Source organism: Dermacentor andersoni, chromosome 5, assembly GCF_023375885.2.
Source record: "Dermacentor andersoni chromosome 5, qqDerAnde1_hic_scaffold, whole genome shotgun sequence".
Classification (NCBI taxonomy): Eukaryota; Metazoa; Arthropoda; class Arachnida; order Ixodida; family Ixodidae; genus Dermacentor; species Dermacentor andersoni.
Genome location: NC_092818.1, coordinates 176,834,475 through 176,860,561, shown reverse-complemented (window position 1 = coordinate 176,860,561; position 26,087 = coordinate 176,834,475). Strand labels below are relative to the sequence as shown.

The window sequence follows — 26,087 nt, the reverse complement described above, 5'->3', positions numbered from 1 at the left end:
TAACGCTGCAATATTATGCCAGTGTATTTCAATATGACACATCTTTATATGATTTTTTGTATTTCTAACACATATCTATACCGCACCTCTTAATCGCACAGGTTCAGGAGTGTAGCTTAAAGCTCAGCTTCAATCTGTAGCTTATGAGAATCTCGTGTAGGAGAACACTTCATGTGGAGTCTCCTGGACCGCCAGCTGACAGTAATATATGTCTCTATCTTCCTTGAGTTTGTCAGGCGATTGCTTATTTGGGAAGAAAAACAAAAACAAAACCTAAATGACCGTAGATTGAGGGAACGGATTCTAAGGCTTGCGTCTCTTGCGTAAACAAATGTCGAAACCTATCTCATTTGTAAGGGCGTTCTGGAGGATTGAGGGAGCCTCGGCCTCGTCTCCGACGACGCGTCGCCGACGCGCAAATCCTTTTCGCAAAGCGCCGCCCCGTCGCAAGAGGGACAAACGTGTTCAGGCTGTTGTCTACGCTTTCACTCCTGGCCGATCTTGTTTGCGTTGGCAGAGTGTTTGACTTCTTCTCGCCCAGTGAGGCGAGACACCACTACGTCTTGTACGCGCGGACGCCTTGATGAATAGACGCACTTTCTCCCACGCTAGTACTGTGCACTCTTGTGGGAGCCACGTAGGCTACGTCTGGAATGGCCAATACACGTGCACAAAAAGGGGAGGGGCGTGTGTTCATGCTTCGCTCAACACCAAGGCATCATAACAATATCACCAGGAAAACAATGAATCAGAGAGGAGGTGTTGTTCTGTAAATAGTTTTATTGGTGACGTGGGAAATATTGTCAATTTGGGTTGCCTGCCTTTGTACAACGATTCATTGCCAAACGAAGGAACAGAAATAACATTAGTTGCAGGAGAAACAATAGAACGATGTCGTGTACGTTCCCGATTTTACTCTCTTCTTTGAGTATGAGCTAGCTGTAGCACATCAATCTGGTAGGAGCCAATTAGTGATGAGAATTTGAAAAGAACGCCCGAGAAAGAGTTAAGTGGTTGTTTCGGGACCTGTTCTCTTTCAGCCAGCTGCTGTGGCTGTACATAACGTAGGGTTCCGATTATCGAGAGCTATCAGTTTGCTGACTTATGGCTCGTTCCCAGCGAACAATGAGCATCAATAAAGTATGGCCAAAAAACACAAAAGAAAACACGACGCACGCACATCGGCACATCAGCGATACTCACATGCAACTTTTGCGATATGTTCCCACCATTAACCGACAGGGCTGTTCATTATTGGCTATGGCAAATTCTCAAACAGGTGTGTTAGTACTTAGCGATTGCCTTATAACTACATTTGTTTTACGCTTGGTCTGAGAAGCGATCATGCTATTTAACACCAGAATCAGCTGCTCGTGGCCGGTGCATCAAAAGAACTAACTGAAGTCAAGCTAATTTATTACGTAAATCATATCCGCATTTGCTTTAGAACGTAGAAGTCGTAAGAAATTATCTTCGGACATATCGTAAACGTGGCTTGTAAGTTGATACGTACGAGCTTCTCTATTAAGCAGAGTGTTCCTCACTGATCTTCACCGACCTTTCTCACTCGCGAAATTGCTGGGCCTATGGCCATTGAAAATCACACAGCGAAAAGCATTGAATGTACTCGAACATTTTACGAAGAAACAGGCATGCTTATTAAGTACTAGATATCGCACTGAATAGACACACAATGTAACCACAACTTGCTCTCACTATTTGTAATTAGTGCTCGTATATTACGTGTCATGCTCTTTTGTATTATGTGTTGAAACTCACTCTTGACTGCCTTATTCTGTGCGTGCATTACTTTAACTCTGCGATTCCTCATCTGTTCACATGCTCATCGCAGTCTACATTGCAGTCTACATCGCGGCCGCTTGTGTGATATTGTCTGTAACTTTGCTTACTAACTCATTGTGGTGCGACTTGCCTTTGCCTTTTATATTTATATGTTCGTGGATATACACGACTTTGTGCTGTAGTTTTCTGACCCTATGACGTCGTTGTTTTTGATTTTCCTAATGCATATTTTTGATATACACTGTTATTTCTGCTATGCGAAAAGGAGTAGCCGTCCCTATTATAGCGTAACTACATCTTTCTTTCATCTTTATTTTAATTAAAGAAAGCTCAATGCTAATTTGGACTAATTGCTGACCCATAGTAACACATTAGAGCCGCTGGCAGAAGATTAGGAATGAACGATGGCCGTTTTGTTTACTTTCTCTTCGTATTTTCCTCGCGCACCACATTTGTTACCATGTGCTCCGCTGTAGCTGCAACTGCAGTATTATTCATTCGAGCCAGCGGTTCGGAGAAGTGCGCACTACAAACAAGAAAAAAACAACAACGAAACAAACAAAAGAGTTGTGCCAGTGGACACGCAGCAATCTCGCGTGACGTCACTTAGCCTTAGCCACTCTGCACCCAATTAAGTTGAATTAGCAAAGCATCCTCGCGCTTTTTTTAATTTTTGCTACTCTTTCTTTTTAATTTACGCTTGTTCTCAGCGGAGCTCTGGCAGCAGCTTCTCGGTCGTGCCAAATGATATTAGGGCTTATACAGGCTTCACTTTGTCTCACGACGGTTGGTCGGTCCGTAGCCTTGTCCGGTGTTCCGCTAGCATATCCGACCACGTGCAGGAGGTTGAAGATCCAGGTGACGTGCGAAAACCCGATTTCAGAATATCCTGGAGGAAGCAAGCATAGCCGAAATTTAAGGAAAATGTCAGAAAGAGAGCGAGAAGAAGCACTAACAGTGAGACATCAGATGCCACCGTAAGATTTATTCTGGCTTCATTGCTCTCGTTGTGCACATAGTCGAACTGCCAGAGCAACCTGAAAGCACGTCGTGCACGTTGTAGGCAATATACTTTCGTCGCCAGAGGACGTTCTTAATAAAAAAATTGTTCAAGGGTGGCGAGTGAAAATGGTGCGAGAGAAAATTAAATGCACAAACGTACCGTTGCGTGCATAACATACGCAAAAGAGACCAAAAAGTTTCTGGAACCATGTAAGAGCTCTTGGAGCTTCAACTAAAATTTCTCAAACGGCTTAAGGGATGAAGACGGCAACAGCTTCGAAGGAAACGATGCGCTGCGGTACATAAGTGACGTTATTAGGGATTGCTTCCTCCCGAAAGAAAGCGTAGTTCAGACTCATACAAATCCAGCAACAGAGGAGCTTGAGAGATCAAACCTTAGCATACAAAGCTTTTACTGAAAGAAAAAGCAGAAAACGTCCCTACTAACACGGCCGCAGGACCTTATGAAACCCCGACACTACCAATAAAAAATATCGGTCCAAAGAGCAAGGCACTGCTGACTGGCGCCATAGAGCAAGTGATTAAAAAAAAAATCCGCTTCGATGGCGTGAAAGCAAAATGAACCTCATCTACAAAGGCAAAGGTGATAAGGATAAAACGAACTCGTGCAAGCGAGGGATATAAAGAATGACAATGCAAGCCATAAAATTAGAAGTGTGGAAGTGGGTGGAGAAAAATGATGTAATGTGGGAATGACAGAATGGGTTCAGACCAGGCAAACTCTTAGAGGATATGTTTGTACTATACTTAGTGCATAGAGGTTTTAGTAGCTCAAAATATATCTTTGTGGATAGCATATGTAGATATTAAGGGAGCCTACGACAATGTAGATAGGGAATTGTTATGGGATTGTCAAGAACGAAGGCCTAGATGACGATTTCGTCGGGCTTTTGAGGGGGACATATCTAGATAAACGATTTTGTATGGAAGGCCGAAAATATAATGAAGTGGTGGAGGTTCACCAAGGACTGAAGCAGAGGTGTCTTCTGTTTCCATTATTGTTACGTTTTATGTTATGGGCATAGAAAGACGACTGGAAAACAGTGGATAAATGAGGAAAACAGTCATAATTGGCAAATAGTGCAACAGAAGGTCACCGGACTGGTCTATACGGATGACATAATGCTACTAGCGGACAATGCAGAGATTTACAGAGGCTTGCAAATATATGTCGCAACGCAGAGCAAAATCTAGGCCTGGAGTTTAGCACAGAGAAATCAGGAATTATGATCTTTAATGGAGATACGAGTAACTACGGGGTTTCAATTGAAGAGCAAGTCATACGCATAGTCAGGCAATATAGATACCTTGGTGTATACATAAACGAAGGAATGGCTTACTCAAGCACCCACCACGGTAATCTGAAAATAAAGGGGTAGCGGAATAAAGCATTAATGAAACAGATGACTCACGGGCCATGACAAATATGAGGTGGTGCGTATAATTCGGAAAGGATAATGGTGCCAGTGCTAACGTCCGCAAATGCCATTCTATGCTTAAAGTCAGATATCTTGTCGGGGTTGGATGTTAGCCAAAGCTCGGTAAGTCGGTTGGTTCTAGGAGCCCATGGTAAAATCGCAAATGAGGCGATGCTGGGTAACATGGTATTGAGCCTTTTTTGAAGTCAGAGAAGCGCAGAGGAAAATTAGTTTTGAAGAAAGACTCAGGAACATGGATCAAAATGAATGGGCATCTAAAGTGCACAAGTACATGTACCTGAAATGCGTGGGCATAGAATGGAGGAAGAGGTCTAGTAAGTTGGAAACTAAGTACAGGGTAATTGAAAGCGTAAATAGACAACCAGGGGTCATCAAAAAAGAAAGTGAGAGAAGCAGCAGAGACAAAGAAGTGGATGCAAAGAATGGATGCCAAAGAGCATCATAGAGGTATACAAGAATGGGAAGAAAGAAATTATAAGTGAAAATCTGTGCGGTAACACAAAGAGCAGTGCCTTGGTATTTCAGGTTCGAGCAAGTTGCCTAAGGATAAAAAACATATCGTAGCAAATACTCGCAATCAAATGAGGCATGTGATTACTGCAGCAAAAATTTGGAGATAACATTCTAATGGAATGCGAAGAGATTCACCCAGTGAGACCCGTAGGTAACGTAAACCTTCCAGAGGCGCTTTAACTTAAAGTGGACGGAAGCATCAACCAGTCAGCAATCTAGATAAGCAAGAGAAATTTAGAGTATTGGGGAAAAAAGCAGTGAATAGATTGATATGACCGGATCCGTTGCATGCATAGGTGGCGGAACAACGTAGGTAGAGAAGTTTTGAGGAAGAAAAAAAAAGGAGATTATGGAGTTGTATGTATAAATGCTAAATTGAGAAATGTGTATAGCATACCTGATTAACTCAAGCAGGCTAGGTCACTATTTTCACCGCACTGTTTCAAAGGCGATGCCAATACAGCGTAATCATCGCTGCGCTCCTGAAGCTGCATGTCCGTAACGACTTAAGTTCTTTGATGTGTGGACAAGTATGAAGACTGTAGTACGCACGTTGTGTCTGTTTCATAAGCTAAACCGCTTGCCAATATGGTCTGGGCCAATTGCAAAAGGGTGCGGAGGGCCCCGTATTGAAGCTTTGACTACAGCGGGAGAGATTATGTGAGATCGAGCTCGAACAAGGCTGGTGGTCATTCGCGATGACTACTATGTACCTGTAGTCATGGGCAACATATCCTTCATTTCATTTTCACACTGTGGGATGAGAAATCAATCAATCAATCAATCAATCAATCAATCAATCAATCAATCAATCAATCAATCGGTCGGTCGGTCGGTCGGTCGGTCGGTCGGTCGGTCGGTCGGTCGGTCGGTCGGTCGGTCGGTCGGTCGGTCGGTCGGTCGGTCGGTCGGTCGGTCGGTCGGTCGGTCGGTCGGTCGGTCGGTCGGTCGGTCGGTCGGTCGGTCGGTCGGTCGGTCGGTCGGTCGGTCGGTCGGTCGGTCGGTCGGTCGGTCGGTCGGTCGGTCGGTCGGTCGGTCGGTCGGTCGGTCGGTCGGTCGGTCGGTCGGTCGGTCGGTCGGTCGGTCGGTCGGTCGGTCGGTCGGTCGGTCGGTCGGTCGGTCGGTCGGTCGGTCGGTCGGTCGGTCGGTCGGTCGGTCGGTCGGTCGGTCGGTCGGTCGGTCGGTCGGTCGGTCGGTCGGTCGGTCGGTCGGTCGGTCGGTCGGTCGGTCGGTCGGTCGGTCGGTCGGTCGGTCGGTCGGTCGGTCGGTCGGTCGGTCGGTCGGTCGGTCGGTCGGTCGGTCGGTCGGTCGGTCGGTCGGTCGGTCGGTCGGTCGGTCGGTCGGTCGGTCGGTCGGTCGGTCGGTCGGTCGGTCGGTCGGTCGGTCGGTCGGTCGGTCGGTCGGTCGGTCGGTCGGTCGGTCGGTCGGTCGGTCGGTCGGTCGGTCGGTCGGTCGGTCGGTCGGTCGGTCGGTCGGTCGGTCGGTCGGTCGGTCGGTCGGTCGGTCGGTCGGTCGGTCGGTCGGTCGGTCGGTCGGTCGGTCGGTCGGTCGGTCGGTCGGTCGGTCGGTCGGTCGGTCGGTCGGTCGGTCGGTCGGTCGGTCGGTCGGTCGGTCGGTCGGTCGGTCGGTCGGTCGGTCGGTCGGTCGGTCGGTCGGTCGGTCGGTCGGTCGGTCGGTCGGTCGGTCGGTCGGTCGGTCGGTCGGTCGGTCGGTCGGTCGGTCGGTCGGTCGGTCGGTCGGTCGGTCGGTCGGTCGGTCGGTCGGTCGGTCGGTCGGTCGGTCGGTCGGTCGGTCGGTCGGTCGGTCGGTCGGTCGGTCGGTCGGTCGGTCGGTCGGTCGGTCGGTCGGTCGGTCGGTCGGTCGGTCGGTCGGTCGGTCGGTCGGTCGGTCGGTCGGTCGGTCGGTCGGTCGGTCGGTCGGTCGGTCGGTCGGTCGGTCGGTCGGTCGGTCGGTCGGTCGGTCGGTCGGTCGGTCGGTCGGTCGGTCGGTCGGTCGGTCGGTCGGTCGGTCGGTCGGTCGGTCGGTCGGTCGGTCGGTCGGTCGGTCGGTCGGTCGGTCGGTCGGTCGGTCGGTCGGTCGGTCGGTCGGTCGGTCGGTCGGTCGGTCGGTCGGTCGGTCGGTCGGTCGGTCGGTCGGTCGGTCGGTCGGTCGGTCGGTCGGTCGGTCGGTCGGTCGGTCGGTCGGTCGGTCGGTCGGTCGGTCGGTCGGTCGGTCGGTCGGTCGGTCGGTCGGTCGGTCGGTCGGTCGGTCGGTCGGTCGGTCGGTCGGTCGGTCGGTCGGTTTGCTCTACGTATTGTATAAGTTATCAGAAGTCGTGCACGCACTTCCTGTTCGAACAAATGTAAACAAGAAAAAACTTGTTTGTACCCCACCATCCTCTTCTGCTAACAACACTTACGAATGCAGGGCCAATGGATCTACTACCACCGTATCATGGTTGAGACACCCGGCGAGGAGACGCAAGTCATTCTGGCAAAGTGTGTGCTGCCAGGGGGCTTCAACCAAAGCATCACGTCTCGCGGACGCGCTCGCCGGGAGTCGCTTCCCTTCGACCTTGTGGAGCCCGAGTGAGTAGTGACGGCACAATTAGACGCTCAAACACTTACTTGTTCAGTGAAGCCAGTCTTTGTCTTTTGTGGTGGTGATGGCGGTGCTGGTGAGTTTACTCCCTGTATGGGTGCGCCGGTTCGTGTTGTCTCCACGGGCACCACAAAAAGCGCTCTGTCTTGCCTGTTTCGTTGCCTCGCCTTTGCACTTAAAAATGACACAATCTTGCAGGCACCTGAAGATCACCGAGTACATCGAGGCCCGGGCGCCCGTGCCCTACCTCGACGTGGCGATACGACAGAACGGCCGCGTGCTCGACACCACCCTCAACGTTCAGCCCGGGACGCCGCTTGAGATGCTTATATTCCTCGACCCCAAGAGCAGAGGTACGAGTGCTGCCCGCTTAAGCATGTTCTCGTGGCCCGCTGTCTACAGTAGAGGTCTGTTTGCCTCGACAATGCTAGTAATTTATGTGTCCTATAGCAAGAAGTTTGCGGAGTTTGCAGTTGGTTTATTTTTCGCCGTTTAGTTGTATGTATTATTAAACACTGCACTGTGTGTACTAGTTAAAGACTTTACGTACTTGTGCGTAAAATGATACTTGTTATGGCATCCTTTCATTTACTGAGCGCTTTGTTTTGTGGCCGCTGAGGAGCCGGTGGCATTGGAGAAACCACGTAAATTTCAAACTTTGCCACTATAAATAAATAAATAAATAAATAAATAAATAAATAAATAAATAAATAAATAAATCTTCCTAATTTCCAGCTGTGCAGCGAACACAGTGTAGCTATTCAGAGGTCTCTGAATAATATTGTTACGTAGTGTTGCATGATAATCCGTTTGTGAGCTACATAGCGGATATACAAGGTTTGGAGAGCGAAATTTTTGCACTGTGTGTTCGCCGCTTATTCGCAACCACAGGTCTCTACATAACTTTTCGAACTGGGCTTGGTAAGCGATGGAATCGTTGTAGTACGTTGCTTTCTTTCGGGATTTCGCAGTGTTGAACCACAATGTTTATTTCGTGGTCGGTTTGCTTTCTTCCTTTTGAGAGATATCGAGTACGATAGTGCCGCGGTCATCCGTTAGTGTAATCTCTTCTCCCATCATAAACGAGCCTCGTTAGCATCCCATTCAACTTAGCTCTCGCGGGGTCAAGCACACGCTGACAAGCGTCCCACCGCCGTGCGGGTATGCAGAGCTTAACGTGAAGCTTGTCACCGGGAAATAGGCTAATTAGTGCTTGATTGCTGATGGCCGTTAAATCTCATTCCTATAGGTGTCGCTTGCAACCAAAGTGTGCGCACAGGCCACTTCCTAACCCAGTGTACTTGAAAACTCTTTCATTTTGTAGCTTCATTGGTTTTTTAGGTTCCCTGTATGGGGGGCAGAAAGACAGTGTTTCCACGGCTATCTAGAGAGACAGGGAAGCATTTGCGCTCCTAGTAGCCGCCGCCTCTGCCGCCGTCGCTGCAGAGAACAACAACAACAACAGTCGACATTTATACGCCAAATGCTAGTGGCAAACACCGATTTCACAGTTCTTCACATGTCAAAAGGCAAGTTGTGGAGGTTTGCTAAAATTTACTTGTCACGCTCAACTTAACATGATCGTTTGCTATTTGTCTTTTTTTTTCTTAGATGTACAAAAATCACAAGATAGGGTTTGTTAGAGCCAGCTATTCTAAAGTATTGTAATGTCAAATTATATGCTTGTTTTCGAACTCTTTTATGTTTACGTACCCGTGTATGTCACTTCTTTACTCTTGCGCGGTACTTCGCAAATGATTGTGATACTTGACTGTTTGAAGGTTTTCGTGCATTTAGTTTAGTTTGCCCTGCGAAGAGGAGTAGTTGGTGCCATTAAAGACGCCCAACCTCTGTTTCAATTACATATCAATAAATAACAAGACAAAAAACAACTCGTCGCTTCTGGAACACGGACTTTTTCTAGGTGACCATTATTCCTTTGCTATTTCTGCAGGCACCTATGGCATCCTGACAAGTTACCTGAAAGTCACAGACAGTGCCAACAAGCAGGAAGAAGTGATCGTTATGAATGGGTGAGCACAGCCTCCGAGATCTGGAGCAGTTTGGTTGCATCGGTGACGTTCACTGCTGCACAATATTCCGTGTCTAACGCACACTTTCCACATTGGCGTCGGGTAGGCGTTTTTGTTTTAATGGCATAAATTGACTTATTTTTACTTCCTAACAGCCTCCATGTTATAGCATCTCTGGTCTTGCACAGGATAGACTCAGCACAAAGCGAACACTTAATCAGCATTGAATCACCGATTAAAGCCGAAATCATCTAAAAAGCTGGCCTGAATAATAGGACTCCATAAAACTCGACTACGAAACATAGATGTGTTTTGATATTAAATGGCTATTCAGTGTGATGCTTTGAACTGTGACCAGCCGTGTAGTTCCAATTAAACACTGATTTCTTACACGTTAGGTTATGTCCTTGAAGAGAATGAAAGAGCTTTTGCTTTGTGTCATGGGTGTCAGGCGTAAAGATCAAGAGCTTATTTACTGCAGATGAGGATACAGGCAACAAATAGATTGTAGAAAACACGGCTTCTGTATAAGGGGCCAGCCGTCCGTGATGACGTTGCATACTCCAGTGTCGATAAATTTGAGGCTTAAAGGTCTGTCCTGTAGCTTTCATCTTTGGCAGTTTCTAACAAGATCAATTGACGGGGCCAAAATTAGCGCCAATATCACGAAGTACGCACTCATTAGCATTGTAAACGACATGCTTACGTAAAGAAAATGTGGCACTGACAGCATAATAAAAAGAATAACAGGCGCTATTGTCCCAATGCGAAGTTCTTGTGCATATTTAGGAGCGTAATTAGAAGCCGCAGATTGACAATGCATAATCGGATTGTGCAGAAGACATGTGCAAATCAGAAAAGATTTCCATTATTTCTATGAAGCTTAAGTTTGGTCTTTTGGTTTAAAAGTTATGCATTCGGCGATATCTCGTAAAGTCAAAAGGAATCGAATCATTGTCTGAGAGGCAGAAACAAAATTAACGATGCTGGTCTCATCAAAAAAAACAAAAAAAAAAAAAATCGAAGGAAGAAAAAAAAAAACAAGTAGGCAAGAATGCCAGACAGGAATGTTCTCGGTTAATTAGGCCCCTTGCACCGTTATTTACTTATCCTTTGCAGGTCCAGTGAAAACGAAGGTTCTGTGTGAAAGGAAAAATTTGTTTTGTTTCATGTTTTAGTTGAGATTAGGCGGGTGATTTGGGCAGGTCATGCAATCCGTAGACCATCTAGCCGGTGGGTTCTTGGAATAACAGAACATTTTCAAAGGAATGAAAAGGCAGTCGAGGACGGCAGAGGTTTAAGTGGTGTAATATGGTGATCAGGCTATTTGCAGTCAAAAAGATAGGATGGAGAGAAAGAGAAAGAGAGAATACTAGTCTTTAATAAACACTGTAGAGGTTTGCCAGTCCGCATACCTATCATGCTACTCCAGGTGAATGGGATGATAAATGAAATGGGACACTTCACAAACACATAACACAAGGTGCATAATTAAAGTATTTCTTTGAGTTCAATGTCTCAAATAAAAGTCAAATGTGCCTTTGTAGAATGGGACGCAAAAGCGACACTAGGCCATAGTCTAAGTACACGTTGTACCTCAAGGTGGGAACACTGAGACAAATCTAGTGCGACCAGTAAGACGATCATTTGGAGTGCAAAGATGTTGCAATTGATTGACGGAGTGCTTAATGGAGTCGGATGACGCAGCAAAGGGGTAATTCGAAATCTAAGGCAGAACTCTTCATTCTGCCGTTAACATTAAGAAGGATGTTAATAATAATGATGTTACCGTTTGGTTGTGTTTCAGGTGCTCCATCGACCCATACATTTTTGGCAATTTTGAGACTCTCGACAGTGGTGACACGCTTTCAGCCAAGTTCAGGGCCTTCAAGTTCCCCGAGTCGAACTACGTGCTCTTTGTTGGCACCGTCAACGTGTGCATCAAGGAATGCAAAGGCGTAAGAGACATCCCTGTGTACCTCTGTTTTTCTCAACCCTCTTTGCGAAAAAGAATATCCGCCGTAGGAAAATAAGACAGAGCTGCAAACGAAGCCTGCTCACAAAAGGCATGATTGCCGAAAGATAGTGGTTGCGATTTCAATCTCCTTGCCAGAGTGAATTTTTCTTCAACTATGAAACTTCTCTTTCGGCTGTAGCTTCATGCTACTAGCTGGAAGAAATGTTCGGTTTCCTGAATATTGCCCCAGCTTGCACATTTATTGTGAGCCCATGTACTCGTAGTTTACTCGGTCTCTTCCGTTCATGGTGTACGGACAACATTAGTTCTCACGTTTGTAAATGAATCTTCGAGCTTTGCTTAGCTGCATAAGCTTATTGACTGTTGCTGGCATAATCAATAACCCTTGGTGCAATGTGGCAAATTTGAACTATTTTCTTCACCAGGTTCCTTGCGGCAATGATCAGTACGGCTACGGTCGAAGGAGACGCTCCATCCCGCCGGAGATTCCAAACGACCCCAATAAAGTGTTTGAAGTGGAACTCACCACGTTTCTGAAGGTTCAATACCGAGACGACCTGTTCACGCTCAAGAAAGGTAAGCCTACAGTATTTTGAAACGGGCTCACGCTTTCATGGTTGGTTGCTGCCGTGTCGCTTAGTTCACGTCTGCGAGCATACTGTGTTGTAAGTGCCAGCCGAGTTACGTGGCATGTTTAGGTATTCTAGGTGAACGTGCTACCTAATATTCTATCTTGCCCGTCGCCACCACGTTGTTAGAGATAACCTTTAAATAAAATGATTAGATAAAGGCGCAGCAGCAAGCAAAAACACGTTTTTTTCTGATTCACTGAATTCCACCACTAATGGTTCAAAGCGCGTTAGCGACATTGTTGCAGATTAATGATCATTCACTGATTCAGTCGACTCATCTTCGCCTGCAATGAATAGTGCAATGAATAGAAAGCACGCCGTCAGAGGAGAAGGAAAGTGAGCGAGAAATAAAACCGCACGCCATGAACCTGTTCGTTACTGGAGAGGGGCACATCACTGAATATTTTTAAGAAATGCGGAAAGATTAAAGAGAAAGTACTTGCTAAGGGTTTAGTTACCTGAAACCTGAAATACCTGAAACTGCGCTAAGCAACCGAATTCAGACGCCATAGCAATATTTATCTGATGGCGAAGCATTTCTTTTCAGTTTTCACAGAGTGCACACGCTGCTGACAATTCATAGTTATGAGTTTTATTTACCTCCGCTATGCGTTCAAGTTGCATGCAGATAAGTTGTAGGGTCACGCATATTCGGAATTCATTGAGGAAACTATTTCGCGAACATCAACGAAGAGTACCGTCACAAATAGTATGACATTATTTCTTATATGTGCATTTTTACAAAGCAGAAATACTGTGCGTTCCGACGCTCAATAATTCGTGCACATATCACTGCGCGGTGCTCACCAATAGAGGGCGCCTATTTCAGTGGCAGCTATCATGCTGTGTTTGTTTTCAGGACTAAAGCTATAATTTACACGCAGTAGTGCTTTGGCTGTCTGCTTCCTGCCGTGTTTATCATTCTTACGTGCTCTCCTTACCGACTTCTCTACTACGTCGCTTCGCTTATTTTAATATCACACTGCATTGGTGGCAGGATAGAATGAATGACTGAATGAATGGCGAGATGAGTGACTGAATGAATGGCTGAATGAATGAATGAATGCATGCATGCATGCATGCATGTATGTATGTATGTATGTATGTATGTATGTATGTATGTATGTATGTATGTATGTATGTATGTATGTATGTATGTATGTATGTATGTATGTATGTATGTATGTATGTATGTATGTACATACGTACATACATACATACATACATACATACATACATACATACATACATACATACATGTTCATTTGCGGCCCTAACACGCGCGGTGCAGTCCAGATCGCCCTTTATGGTTCATCTTGGAAGTCAGATTGACACTGATTAGGGAATATATAAAGTCACACCTAAACACTAAGAAGGACATAGAAAATAAAAACACTCTCACGTCCCCTATACTCCATTTTCTTGATGCAAATGCTAAAGTATAGTGCTATGTTGCATAAAAAGAAATAAAATATAAAAACACGCTCTAACCTAAGCAATGCCGCATAAGCAATAAATCACACGGAACGCGTAAAAATAACTAAACTTATTCAGTGGCTGCCGTGGCACATTATTGCCTTGACGCTTTCAACATTGCTCTTTGAGTTTTTATGTTGTCGAATTATTTGTCAATTTAATTATATATTCCGCCCTTACACTACTGTGAAAAGCGAAGCTCGGTATCCGCGCATCTTCGTTGTCGTAATGCCTCGGCTTCGCGCTTCCTCACGGCGAGGACGAGCCTTTTCTCAAGCGAGTTCATGGTGGCGTTCATCAAACGTCGCCTGCTCTTTGGCCGAACGCACGACGTGCGGCCTGCTCCCGCTGCGGTTCCTTCAACGCAGCTTGCTCTTCGGCAGAACGAATCAAATGCGGCCTCCCCATGTGACTGCCGGGCCTGAACTGGCGGGAAACGGCGGGCGCGAGGCGAGCGAACAAGCGATCTACCCTTTCCCTCCTCTGGAGGGAGGGTACAACTGTGATTAAATCACGCCTTGCCCTGCGCCTACTTGCATATAATGCATATAAAACCCTGCTTTAAAGGTCGGGTATGATGAACCGACAGTGGCTGAATTGGCTAGCGTGGTGGTCTCGCCACCTGGAGGTCGGTGATTCGAATCCGCAGCCCGACAAGCACTTTTTATTTTCGCGCGGCTTGGTTTTTTTCGTACGGCAACGCCAACACCGTCGCCGACACGAGTGAGGCAACAGAATCTTCGCTTCAAGAAAAGGGAAAAAAATATTGAGTTAGGCAGCCCCAGAGCCTGTATATTATAACGTTCTATTTACGGTGGCGCGGCGTCGTTCAAGTCTTGTACGAGCCAGTGACGAAGGGGGATAAGAATGAAGACCGAATGGAACGTTATGGCCCTAAAATAATCTCCGCTAGGCTTTGAAATGGGATGCAGGGATTGCCTCCTTCCCCTCCCCCCCCCCCCCCCACCCCCGAGCAAACCGTAAGCTGCTCGCTTTGCTTGGCGTTTGCAGGGTCCATATCGGGCGAGTTCGACGCTCGGACCGCCAACCAGCTGCCGCTGAAGCAGGCCGTGGACGGGGACACGTCCTTCCTGGACCGCTCTGCCGCTGGGCCGCCGGCGCTGCTGGGCGCTGGTCGCTGCTGCTCCTGCACGCTTCCTCTGCTTGGCCTGGTTCTTGCGGCCGCTTACACTCGGGCGACGCTTAGGCTTTCCTTCTGATCACGCACGCCCAATTTGCTGTCCCTCTTTTCTGCCGAAGCTGCGCTTCGAGCCACCGATCATTGTTTTCGGTGGCTCCCGGCGCATCGAGAGAAATCCTGTTCCTGAGGGAGCTTGCGCATGCTGACCGTTTCTGAGAGAAGAGAGGAGGAAAGCGTGAACTCTGAAAGTGATGCTGTTACACGGGCTAATTGATTGCTACGCTCTCAAATAATGGTACTAGCGCAATATAAACGTGACACAATGATCTAGACACTGCGAACGCTGGCGGTGTTGTTCGTTCGTGTTGTCTGCATCTTTTCTTTTCGTCCGCTTTATATCGCGCTAGTAATATGAATCATGTACTCTGATGGTAAATCCTGCTCCCAGTCATGTAGGTGTGCATGTAGGATCCCAGCATTTCTCACAGGTCAGTGTTATGAAATACATGAAAGAAAGGCATGTCAGTGTGGCTAGCATCAACTACTCTTGTAACTAGCACCAGGTTACGAAAGTTTCTTTTATCTGGACCTGTTGACTGGTCTGCCTATCAAAAAGAAGCCGTGTAAACAACAATAAAAATGACAGTGAAAGGATTTGATAAACGATGCCCCTCTGACATTCATGCTGAAAAAGCTGCGCAGTAAAGGTTTTCAATTACCGAGCGAGGAAAAAGCAAACCCATCCAATTAGGTTGTACTACAGCTCTCCGAGAAGCCAGGAAAAAAATATTGTGCCGTATTAATTCGGCACCCAACGTCATGCATAATTCGTGGTGCATGACGAACTATCAGGAATGTTACATGCTCAATTTATCAGTTAAGTGTTGGAACCTTCAGCGAGAAATCCGCGATGGATTATAAATTTCCGCTGAATAATTTTCTACTTATAGCGAACGTGTCAAATGTTCTTTTACGCATAGTCAAATGAGCGAATACTTTTTTTTCTCGCTTGAATTTTTTGCACTATCATGGTCAATAAACTCCAGCTTTTGATTAAGAAATAGGAGAACGCGGTTCATGTGAGTGTGCGTGGAAGTGATTACGAATAGCTTTGTTCCCGAATTGTACTATTTTGTTTTCATTCAGCGCGTTACGATTTTAGTGCGCTGGTCGTTCGTATATCTGTCTTGTTTATACACGTCCTTTAACGTGGTGAAAATGTATCACTGCGTCACAGCGGAGGCAGCTATATTGTACTTATATGAAGTGTGAGATTTCTACAATAAGTGTTCTTGTGCTGTTGCTTATCATTCACGTCGCAGCTTTCATCATGAAGGACAGTCACATAGCTCCTTTCGAAAAAAATCACAAATTCTATACTGCGGTGGGTAACAGTAATTCTGTTATCAATGTCAACACAACGTCGACAGACTGAAAACCAAACATGCTTCACCGGTTCCCTACTTCACGAGCGTGAAAATAAGTAACTATATAAATGCTGTCGTTTCTGGACGTCTTTATCCAAATCAGATCGTTGAATTGCCGTAATTGCACTCCTTGTTACAAATTTCATTCTCGACGCCACGAAAAAGGGACATGTGTGAGTTGCTTTCTCAAAACTTCGTTATTTCCACATAGGTAAAACACTACGGTAAGAACTGAAAGCAGAAGTTGCGGAATATTGCGATTCCGGAGTCCAGCTAAAATATTTTTAAGCGATGCTATTTTCCATCGGCAACTGCTCGGCTCAACCGACATTTAATTTCCGGTTGAATACTGCAGAACATAAAATATACGCCGAAAAGAGAAATGTTCTATTAGCCTGCCACTTCCCTTCACTACCGCAGGTGCGCGTTCAGTTGTCTTCAAAGGAAACTAACTTTTTTCCAGTTACCAATGTTAACTCGTGTAACTGCCGACAAGACTGCTCCATTTTCGTAAGCCACTTAACCTGTGAAGCTCTACACACAGACCTCGTCGGGTATGCTTCAAATATCAGGAATACTGCTAGGCGTGGACAGCTGGGCTAGTTGGTTGGGAGTTGCATTAGAAAACATAGTTCTAGCGCACCAAAAGAAACAAAAAAAAAAACAAGGACGAGCGGCGAGGGACAAGAGCACCGGACTTCAACTTGAAGTATGGCCTTCTTATCGTCCCTCTCTGCTCGTCCTTTTTTTTCTGTGCGCTGGAGTGATGTTTCGTAAAAGAACATCAGGGAATCGAATCGATTCATTTGTGCTGATAGACATTTTTGAGGGAGCTTGGTTCTCAATCCACTGATTGATTGACTGTCGCCTGCTGCATTGTTCAAGTTCGAGGCACGTTTCATGTTGCTGCTATGATTCCAGTTAAGCACGCGGTGGCTTAAAAAAATTTAAATTTGCAACGCATAAAGTAAAACAGTTAAATTTGATGAACAGAATACACATGAACAGATCAAAGGCGTACACTTCCTTCGTCAAGTTATCGAACTATACAAGTTCTTGGTTTCCATGGATGCGAAATATAAGAAGGTATATGTACCATGCATTAGATACACATTGAAGACCCCCAGGTCGTCGAAATTAATCCGGAGGCCCCCACTATGGCGTGCATCATAATCACATCGTGGTTTGGGCACGTCTAATTCGAGAAATGAATCTCTTGGTGAACTATCTTACTTAATTATATCTTGGGAAATATTCACTGCTGACCGAATTAAGTCCACCGTGTTACCAGGACGGTATGATTCCAGCAGTTCACAAACGTTTCATAGGACGCGCACAGGACCAATCATGATAGCAATCGTAATATAACGTTGAGGAAGATGAAAACTTGTTATTTGACCTCTTACAATGTATTCATAAAGCTGGGCGTGTTCTAGAATGGAAACTGGCCAATGACAGACAGTTATTATAAAATGAACGCTTTGTGAATTCGTCCATTGGATTCTGTTCACGTGCACTTCATGGTCTCAATCACTTTTGTTCCATACCTCTAAAGTTCAGCGCGGCTTCGCCACGCTATCGTGTCACGTGACAAACCGAACAACATTAGTTTTGGTCGTTTATGTGTATTTTCGTCTAAAAGACGATATGCTTCCCCGTCTCTGTACAAACTGTTGGTAAGGTCTTGTACAGTTTTTTAAAACAAACGAGGCATGAGCTGGAAAACATTGACTATCACTCATCACCTTGTAAATCAGTTATCGCTTTTCTTTGGGTTTTATATTTTTGAACAGACGTGAAATGTATGGTACGACGTAAAACATGTTGTCCTGAATGTGTTTATTTAGTTTGTATGCCGTGAGTGCGCTTTCTTGTGCATTGTTTTCAGTTTCTACCGAAACTTATTAGGTAATAAATGAGCACTATGAAGGAAGCCAAAGTCTGCTCAGAGTTGTTATGAAGGGTTTGTTAAAGTCAGCAAAGTCGGTGAACATCTGTTTGATGACAGTGCTTAATGTCGCCATGAATAGTCCGCCGTTTGCTCGAAAGCTTTAACGTAGGAGATTTAAAGCGTTGCGGTACTATACGGCGTTGTTTTGTTGCTGTGGTAGTGAGCGATGTGGTGACGAGGCACTTGGAACGACAGGAAGCGGAGTATGTTGGTAGGAATTCATGCTACGAACCATGATTTATTTGCAGTGGCAGGTTTGGCAGCTCGAGAACAATTACGACTTCTCTATAAAGCCACGTGTCAAACGCAGAAATTCCCTTCATGGGCTATCGCTGAACTGGTTTCACCGAAATACGTTGCATTTAGAGAAGCTTAATATCTACACGGTAATAAGTTTTGAAAACTTAAGTGTGCTGGTTTGTCCAATGGCGAACGGCAGCGGGTTCAAACTGCACCTGTGATGAGGAAGTTATAGTTAAAACATTTGCTTCAATTTCCACCAACTGGTGTGCACTGAAAAATCAGAAACTAGAATTTGACAGTGAAGTATGTAGTTTTCGTAACGTCTGTTTACTGCTTAATGCGTTTCTCTTGGTGTCGTCCTTACTCAACACAACCAAAGCAAAAAAAAAAAAAGCAAACTTCATTTCTTCCAATTAACGATTTGATTTTACCCCTGAAAGGTACAGGTGCCAGCCATGTGACAGACGAGCGCCCTTGTATGAGCAAAATTTACACTTTGAACTGACGATTAGAAGTATGGATTTTGATTAGGGTCTCAAATATTTGGAATTACTTGTCTAAATTAATTTTGAGAAATGAACCAACGCCTTTTACTAAACAATAACTTCACGTTGAAACGATCACAATTATCTAAACGGCTTGAACTAAAATGTCGAGATCATAAAAATGTGCCATAGAATTCCGCAGTTCATTTGAATTAATATTCTCGTTGGGGTCAGCGTTGCTAACGTCTAGTGAAGAAATTACCGGTGTAATTGAGAGCAACGTATGATAAATACACTTTTTGTGCTTTTCACAACCTAATTCATGCAAGAAGGGAACCAGTTTTTATTTAGAAATGTAAAACTACTTTTTGTTTCTTGCTTTATTTTCCTGAATTTTTTAAATTTCTGGCAGCTTTTGCAAGAAAAATTTATGGTGAGCCTAAATAAAGGTCTCTTATAAACAATTGGTAGATTTTAGATTCTTCCTGTAAAGGCAACAAACTACATTCAAATTGGTCCGGCGGTGCCGGAAGGAGAGCACGTGCGCGCTTCACAATTGTTTGAATAACGAAGATCAAAGCTGAATCGTCCTGCAAAGCAGGATGCGTTTGTTTTGAAAGGCCTTGGCGGATGGCTTACAGATCGGAAGTGGACTGACTGAAGAAAACGCAATAAAAAGCAAAGCTTATTGGCAGTATTCATCAAGGTAGAGGAGGCGTCAAGGACGCTACATTTGAGCCGCTGTTGAGACTCATGGCGTAAGCGAAGAAGAAAATTCCCGACATTGGGTATTGCGTATCACACATAAACCTAATTTCTCCTGTAAAAATTCTCTGTCCTACCATTCATTTGTAAATCAATATCACTGCACTCACAAAGTCGTCTGGAAGCATCCATTTGTATTTGAGCTTTCTTGAGAAAGTGCGGTACAATACTTTGAGGTTCTCCAGCGAGCAGTCGTGTGGGCGTGTGACATTGTTGTTTTTTGCTGACCGTTCAACAAGGAGCACTATTCATATGAGCTCTAAAGTCCATCCTTTAACTGAGAATTTTCTTGGCACATTAGATGCCGCGATTTACAATCCCGCCAATTTGTCAACGCACAAAGCAAATACATTTAGCCCGCCCTCGCTTCATTCATCTTGGCCGACGACCGCCTGTCACGAAGTCATGTACGAAGATGCTACTAAACAGGACACCGAGTATTGGTCATTGAATTGAAGAATGTTACCACGTATCTCTACTTGTGAAGAAAAACAACCCTGAAACCGTTTGTATTTCCATTACCAAAAGCTAGCATAAAATGTGTTTGCCTACATTTTAGGTTATCTGCACCAGTGTGTCGTTTATTCTTATATTTCGCAACCAAGTCGTGCGCAAAAAAAAAAAGCATAGAAACAATTGGACCTTCCTTTTTCATTTGTTTTGCGGAGACTTAGATTTTTTAAATTAATTGTAAAAAATGTATTTGTTTCTAAGACCTGTCAATGTCTCGCCAGCTTCTCCAATCTGTCCAAAGCAAATAAAAAAAGGCAGACAAGAAGTTCATCTGAATTTGTCACTTGAAACACCACCAAACAAATATATAATATTATTTAGCCGCGGCCTTTATTCTGAAGCAACGTCTGGCGTGGTTTCGTGACGTTGTTGACACTCATCAAAACTCTGTGTCCTTTAAGGCAGGAACATTGTGCCATTACATGCGTTCCATCATTATCATCGGCCAATGTCATCATCGTAAGGCATAGCTGAGTCATCGGCAGCAGTCCATTGCCAAATAATGAATGGGTCATATGTCGTTCGTTTGTGTTCACTTTCAAAACAACGCACTAATCTTTTAACCTTAGGGCGTGTATGTACGGACCTTGCTTTCGGATGTCCCGTTCTGTTGACGTACGTCACTCGTTACTGTTCTCATTCCGCACCTTTACGTAAAGTTGTACATGTCTGTTCCTGCTACTGTAAATCTTTTATTGTGCAAGTCGTCATTACAGATTATCTGCTTGTAAGTGTTCGATTTAATTGTGGCGTTCAAACAAATTTGTTGAGTGTTTGGCGCATGTGCTTTTCTTTTTGTCTGTATAACTATGAACTACATTGTTTCGCATTGCCTTTGTACTTGTTCAGTGTTTCTTTTGTGCGCACTTCTATTCTTGTGCATTGTTTTCTATTTCATTACAGGCGTTTTGTTGAATGAGGGACGCCAGAATGAAAGCACGCGCGTCGGCCACGTGACAGTGCAGTAGCGTTCACATCCTGCTGACATTGCTAATGTACATACTTTGGATGTTCCAAGAGTGTAGCGTTTAGAGCTATTGGCAAAAAAGAATGTCAGTAGCCATGTCAAATAATAAAGAAACGCCTTAACATTTGTATTTGCCGTGTATGTCTCACTTCTATTGATCCAATTTAGCGGTGATGTATAGGAAGTAGAAATTTGTACTGATTACGTGAGACCTAAGGGAGGGGATGCTATGGCAAGAGGGCCTTTGGTTTCCTTCAAAGAGACATGTTTCATTCCAAAAAAAAAAAAAAGAAGCTATAGCCAGTAACCTCCAGCTTTGCCTTCCAGAAACATGGGAACGAACTGAAATGTCTTCTTCCATTACTGTCTCACACACGTTGAGATAATCTGTGTATCGTGGTTCAGCTCTGAAAAACTCGGAGGCTATGATTTGGATGTTCTTCGAGCCAGTACTATTTCTGGTGGCGAGACTGCCTACTAGCCGCCGCAGCAAAATTACTATACGTTTGCATGGTTATACTGAACTGCAGAGGGCTCTAAACTTTTCGTTAGTGTGTTGTCTACTTCTAGAAAGAACACCTAATTATTATACCAGAGCCGAGCAGTGCTAATGGAGGAGGGGAAACAAAGGGAGAAGGTGAGGATTTTGACCCGAAAGCGTCTCGTTGGCTACATTATGCCGTGAAAAATAAAGGGGGGGGGGGTGTAAGAGAGATGAGAAAGAGGAAGGAAGGACGCGGTAAATGCGTACACGTGCGCATATGGTATCTCGCAGTCAAAACATTTTCACAAATCAGCCGTTCCCAAGAAGCACAAAAATGTATCCACTGCTTGTGGGCCGGTAAGTGGTGGGCGTGTGTTCCACTAGCGCCTGGAAAGACAGTGGCCAATCGCACAGCCGTCATATTGATTCCTACAATAATTATCGTTGTAGACGAAATCGTGGACGATGGCGTCATAAGTGGTCGATGTGATTTTCACATCCGGAATGTCCGTGTGCGTCACTTGCCCTAGCACTTTCATGCAGCCATTCCTATTAGCGATATACAGGGTGTTCCAAATTAAGCTTTGTGGTTTTCTTAAAGTTAGGCACTGAAAGCACGCGAAGACCCCCTGTGCAAATAAGTTATGTGGCCAGGGGGACACAAACCGAGACGATAATTATCGTCAGCAGCCAAATTAACTAAAATTGAATAATTAACTTGTTGTCGACTGCAGTAAGTGGGTATGTTTGTATTGAGAAGTTAGAGGCAGTCGTATTTCTATGTGATATTAGTCGCAAGAATTTTTCTAGCGTGTCTGTGCTCCGAGATATCTGACACCAAATTTTAATTGTCGTTCGCATGATTACGCATGCAAGAGACTTAGGATCGGCGAAAAGCTACTGCTTGATGTAACGCGGCTGTTGCGTGCGGCGTTTAGTCTGACAACGGGGCGGAGGCATTGGCAAAGATGATAACTGTCCCCCCTACCCTCTCGGCTGGCGAAATAAAAAATCGAACAACGCGGAACCGCTGTCGTAATACGCGACCGCGCAGCCTGTAACGATGGCGGCAGCTGCCATGCCAGATAATGGCGCGTGCGCAGAAGCCGGATGGCAGTGCGCGTGCGTAATGGTGACTAGACGAGGGGCATGGTCCTTGCCTGGGTTACGCAAATAAAGTAACTTCTGATTTCGAAGTATTGTAGTGTTTATTTAAATCAAGATCAAAAACTGCATAATGTCACACCACGCTGTCATATCTTGATTTCGCCAGCGCAGAGGGGAAGGGGGACAGTTATCATCTTTGCCAATGCCTCCGCCCCGTTGTCAGACAAAACTCCACACCCAACAGGCGCGTCACAATAGGTATGAGCTTTGTGCCGATCCTCACTCTCTTGCATTCGTAATCATGCGAACGACAATTGAAATTTGAAGTCGGATAACTCACAGCACAGACACGTTAGAAGAATTCTTCCAATTGATACTGTGTAGAAACAAGACTGTCTCTAACGTTTCAATACAGACATACCCCTTCACTGCAGTCAACACAATGTTAATTATTCAATTTTAGTTGATTGGGCTGCTGACAGCAATAATTCTCATCTCAGTTTGTGTCCCCCTGGCCACATAACTTATTTGCACAGGCATTCGCGTGAGTCCCAGTGCGTAATTTTAAGAAAACTATTAAGCTTAATTTTGAACACCCGGTATAAGCGTAGGATGGTTCGCCTTATTATAGGGAGATCTCTGCTAACGAGAGTGTGTGTGCGAAGTGTGTGTGCAGCGTCTGTCCTAAAGAGTAGAGTGGAATTGCAGTGGTCTTCTTGGGAAGCTCGACCAGCCTTGTCTGCGTTATCATTTTCCGTGATTCTGTAATGAGCAAGTAACTGATTAATGCTCAAGTTTCATAATAACCCGTGTAGACGGAAACTTTACCTATAAATGTCTACCTTTTGCTTCGTATATATCAGCAAATGCTTTTCTTAAATATGTAAATATTTCATCAAGAAGCGCCAGCTCCCGTAGAACTCTAAATCATTGTTGTGCTTGTGAATGGATGGCATTATGAATCATGATTAGTTATGCGCGGCTTCCTACCGGTATACTTCGCTCTAAGGGGTCAGCTGCCCCAGCGTAATAGGCAGTTATCATTGTACCCCGATGTGGCTCAGTAGTAACGGAGTCTCCTTGGTCAGCATAAGATCGCGGGTTCGATTCCCTGTCCCGGCGACCGCATGTAGAGGGGTTGGAATGCAAGCGCTCTCACGCACTGTTCTTTGGGTGCCAGTAAAGAAAACGAGGGGCTAAAACAGTGTCGCAGCTTTGACGGAGAGGCGAAACATCGATTGCGACGACAAATTATTAGGCAGCTATACGAAGCAAGGATAGTAGCTCTATCGACTGGATAAACTTGTAAAAATTCTCAGGCTAACTAAATTAACAAGCATATTGTTACGCGCGCACAGGCAAACACGAACACATCTCACTCGATGACCGCGGGCACTCGCGTTCAAAACGCTCGGATGAGGAAGCGCGGTCGCAGCAGCGAAAGAATTGCTCTTCGTGTTGCGTCCCGATTCAACGCTAAGTGGAGAGAACACAGCGCGCACGAAGCCATCAGTTCTCGGCACGCCTAGATTTTGAACCCACCGCAGATCGCTCTCAAGATAAGAGCCGACGTGATCGCGTTCATCCACGCCACGCGCAGCCACCGCCGGAGTGCAACACTCCCATGTTGCCTTGCGCGGGATGGAAGACGACGCATTCCCCCCCATCGAGCACGCGAGATCGAGTCACCATGCTTCCTGGCTCCCCCTCACCCGCCTTCACTCGCACCCGCAGCATACGGCGCATTCATAATGGGAACAGCGCGAACAAGATCACGAAGGAGTGAATGGACACAGGACGAGCGCTGTCCTGTGTGCTTTCACTTCGTTGTCGTCTTGTTCGCGCTGTTCCCAATGAATATATACCAACTTGCCCAACTTTCCACTTCGATAGGGCGCATGGCCGCGATGTCACCGCACTTGGAATTTATACGGAACATCACCACGATAGCAACGGCGACGCGAACGACGACGGCGGAAATTCGCCTAGAATGTCCACAAAATTGCCCTCGCGATAACATAATTTCACAGCCCCCAAATATAGCATGTTAGGGAACTCCGCACGATTAGTGGTATGGCAGACTTGCCGTCACAACGGCGTGCCTGATAGCCTAGACATGGCTTACGCGCGTTAAGGACAACCAGTTATCGTGTGTGCTTGCGTATCTTGTCTTGCGTCTACGTGCAGAACGCAGTATTTCTGGAAGACTGAGCAGAGAGTTAACGAAGACGTGAGGGGTCTTCGACGCTGATGATTTGTATGAAGCAGCAGTATGCTGAAGCCAAAGGTACTTGAGAATTTTTTCACGTGCGAAGGTATTGCGTTGGAGGGCTTGAAAACGAAGACGGGACAAAGACGGTGCTAAGAGAACTATGTCAAAATTTAGACATGCGGCAAGTTACGGAGTCTACGTAGGTATGCCTACGTCCTGCGTAGGCGTGTATGAGACCTTTGTGAGGCACGCCAGCAACTAGGGTCTATATAGTGAGTGGGGGCTAGTGGTAATCAAGCACAGTTTTTAGGGGAGATCTTAGTTTTTTTTGCGAATGACTAAGCATGATAAATTGATGATTTATTTGTGAAATAACTGCTGCAAACACTCGGTGTATATACTCGTATTTGAGGATTCATATGCCAATATTACATGTGCGCCGAACGGAAATACCAGCAAATGAGATTATAAAACACCTCTAAGACGACTGACCAAGCATTGCCAGTAAGCGTACTTCAGTTCTGTATAATAAAGAAAAAAATATTCCTACAAAGAGCTTAAAAAAAATTTAAATTATGGGGTTTTACATGCCAAAACCACTTTCTGATTATGAGGCATGCCGTAGTGGGGGACTCCGGAAATTTCGACCACCTGGGGTTCTTTAACGTGCACCTAAATCTAAGCACACGGGTGTTTTCGCATTTCGCCCCCATCGAAATGCGGCCGCCGTGGCCGGGATTCGATCCCGTGACCTCGTGCTCAGTAGCCCAGTCCTACATAGAGCTTTAACGTATAATATCAGCACATACGTATATCTATATCATGCCGTCGTCTTAGTGGAAAAACACATTTCATTCAGCTGATTATTTTGTTAACATGCGTTTCGTTGATTTAACTCTTCGGTATGTGCCATACTGGCCAATGCACCAGAATGGAGTAAGAGGCACACATTCCTTCAATGTAACTAAATAAATTTGGTAGTTCTCTTTGTGTCGTACAATACCTTTAATAAAGTTTATGTAATTCAATCTCTTAGCGTACCACTGTTATAGTACCTGCCCTTAGAAAGCATCATACATCGTCTTCGTTTTCGTGACATCGCTGCGTAGGTGTCCCCCGCAGTGCATCCTGATTGGGCTGAGGTGTTCATTCATAAGCTTAAATATTGCATGAGGTTTGAGTTGCGACTGCTGTGGAGGATAAACAAACAGTACATGATATTACAGGTTGCATAGCACAAAAGAAAATTCACAGTACGACTTGACGTAATAGTCTTACGCAAGCCTGCAAGGTGGAGAGAAGTAATTTATAAAGG

The 26,087-nt window shown here is 45.3% G+C and overlaps 1 protein-coding gene across 2 annotated transcripts in view; it reads left to right on the top strand.

The window, feature by feature from the left end:
• The window catches only part of qsm (Zona pelucida superfamily protein qsm), a 268,022-nt gene extending 246,923 nt beyond the window's left edge, over positions 1-21,099 (top strand). For both annotated transcript variants that reach the window (XM_055071342.2, XM_050179296.3), the window contains 6 exons: positions 7,185-7,345; positions 7,557-7,711; positions 9,313-9,391; positions 11,199-11,349; positions 11,795-11,945; positions 14,489-21,099. In XM_055071342.2, coding sequence (XP_054927317.1) covers positions 7,185-7,345; positions 7,557-7,711; positions 9,313-9,391; positions 11,199-11,349; positions 11,795-11,945; positions 14,489-14,697 — 906 coding nt within the window. In that variant the 3' untranslated portion in view covers positions 14,698-21,099. The remainder of the gene's footprint in view (positions 1-7,184; positions 7,346-7,556; positions 7,712-9,312; positions 9,392-11,198; positions 11,350-11,794; positions 11,946-14,488) is intronic.
• The last annotated feature ends 4,988 nt before the right edge of the window (positions 21,100-26,087 follow it).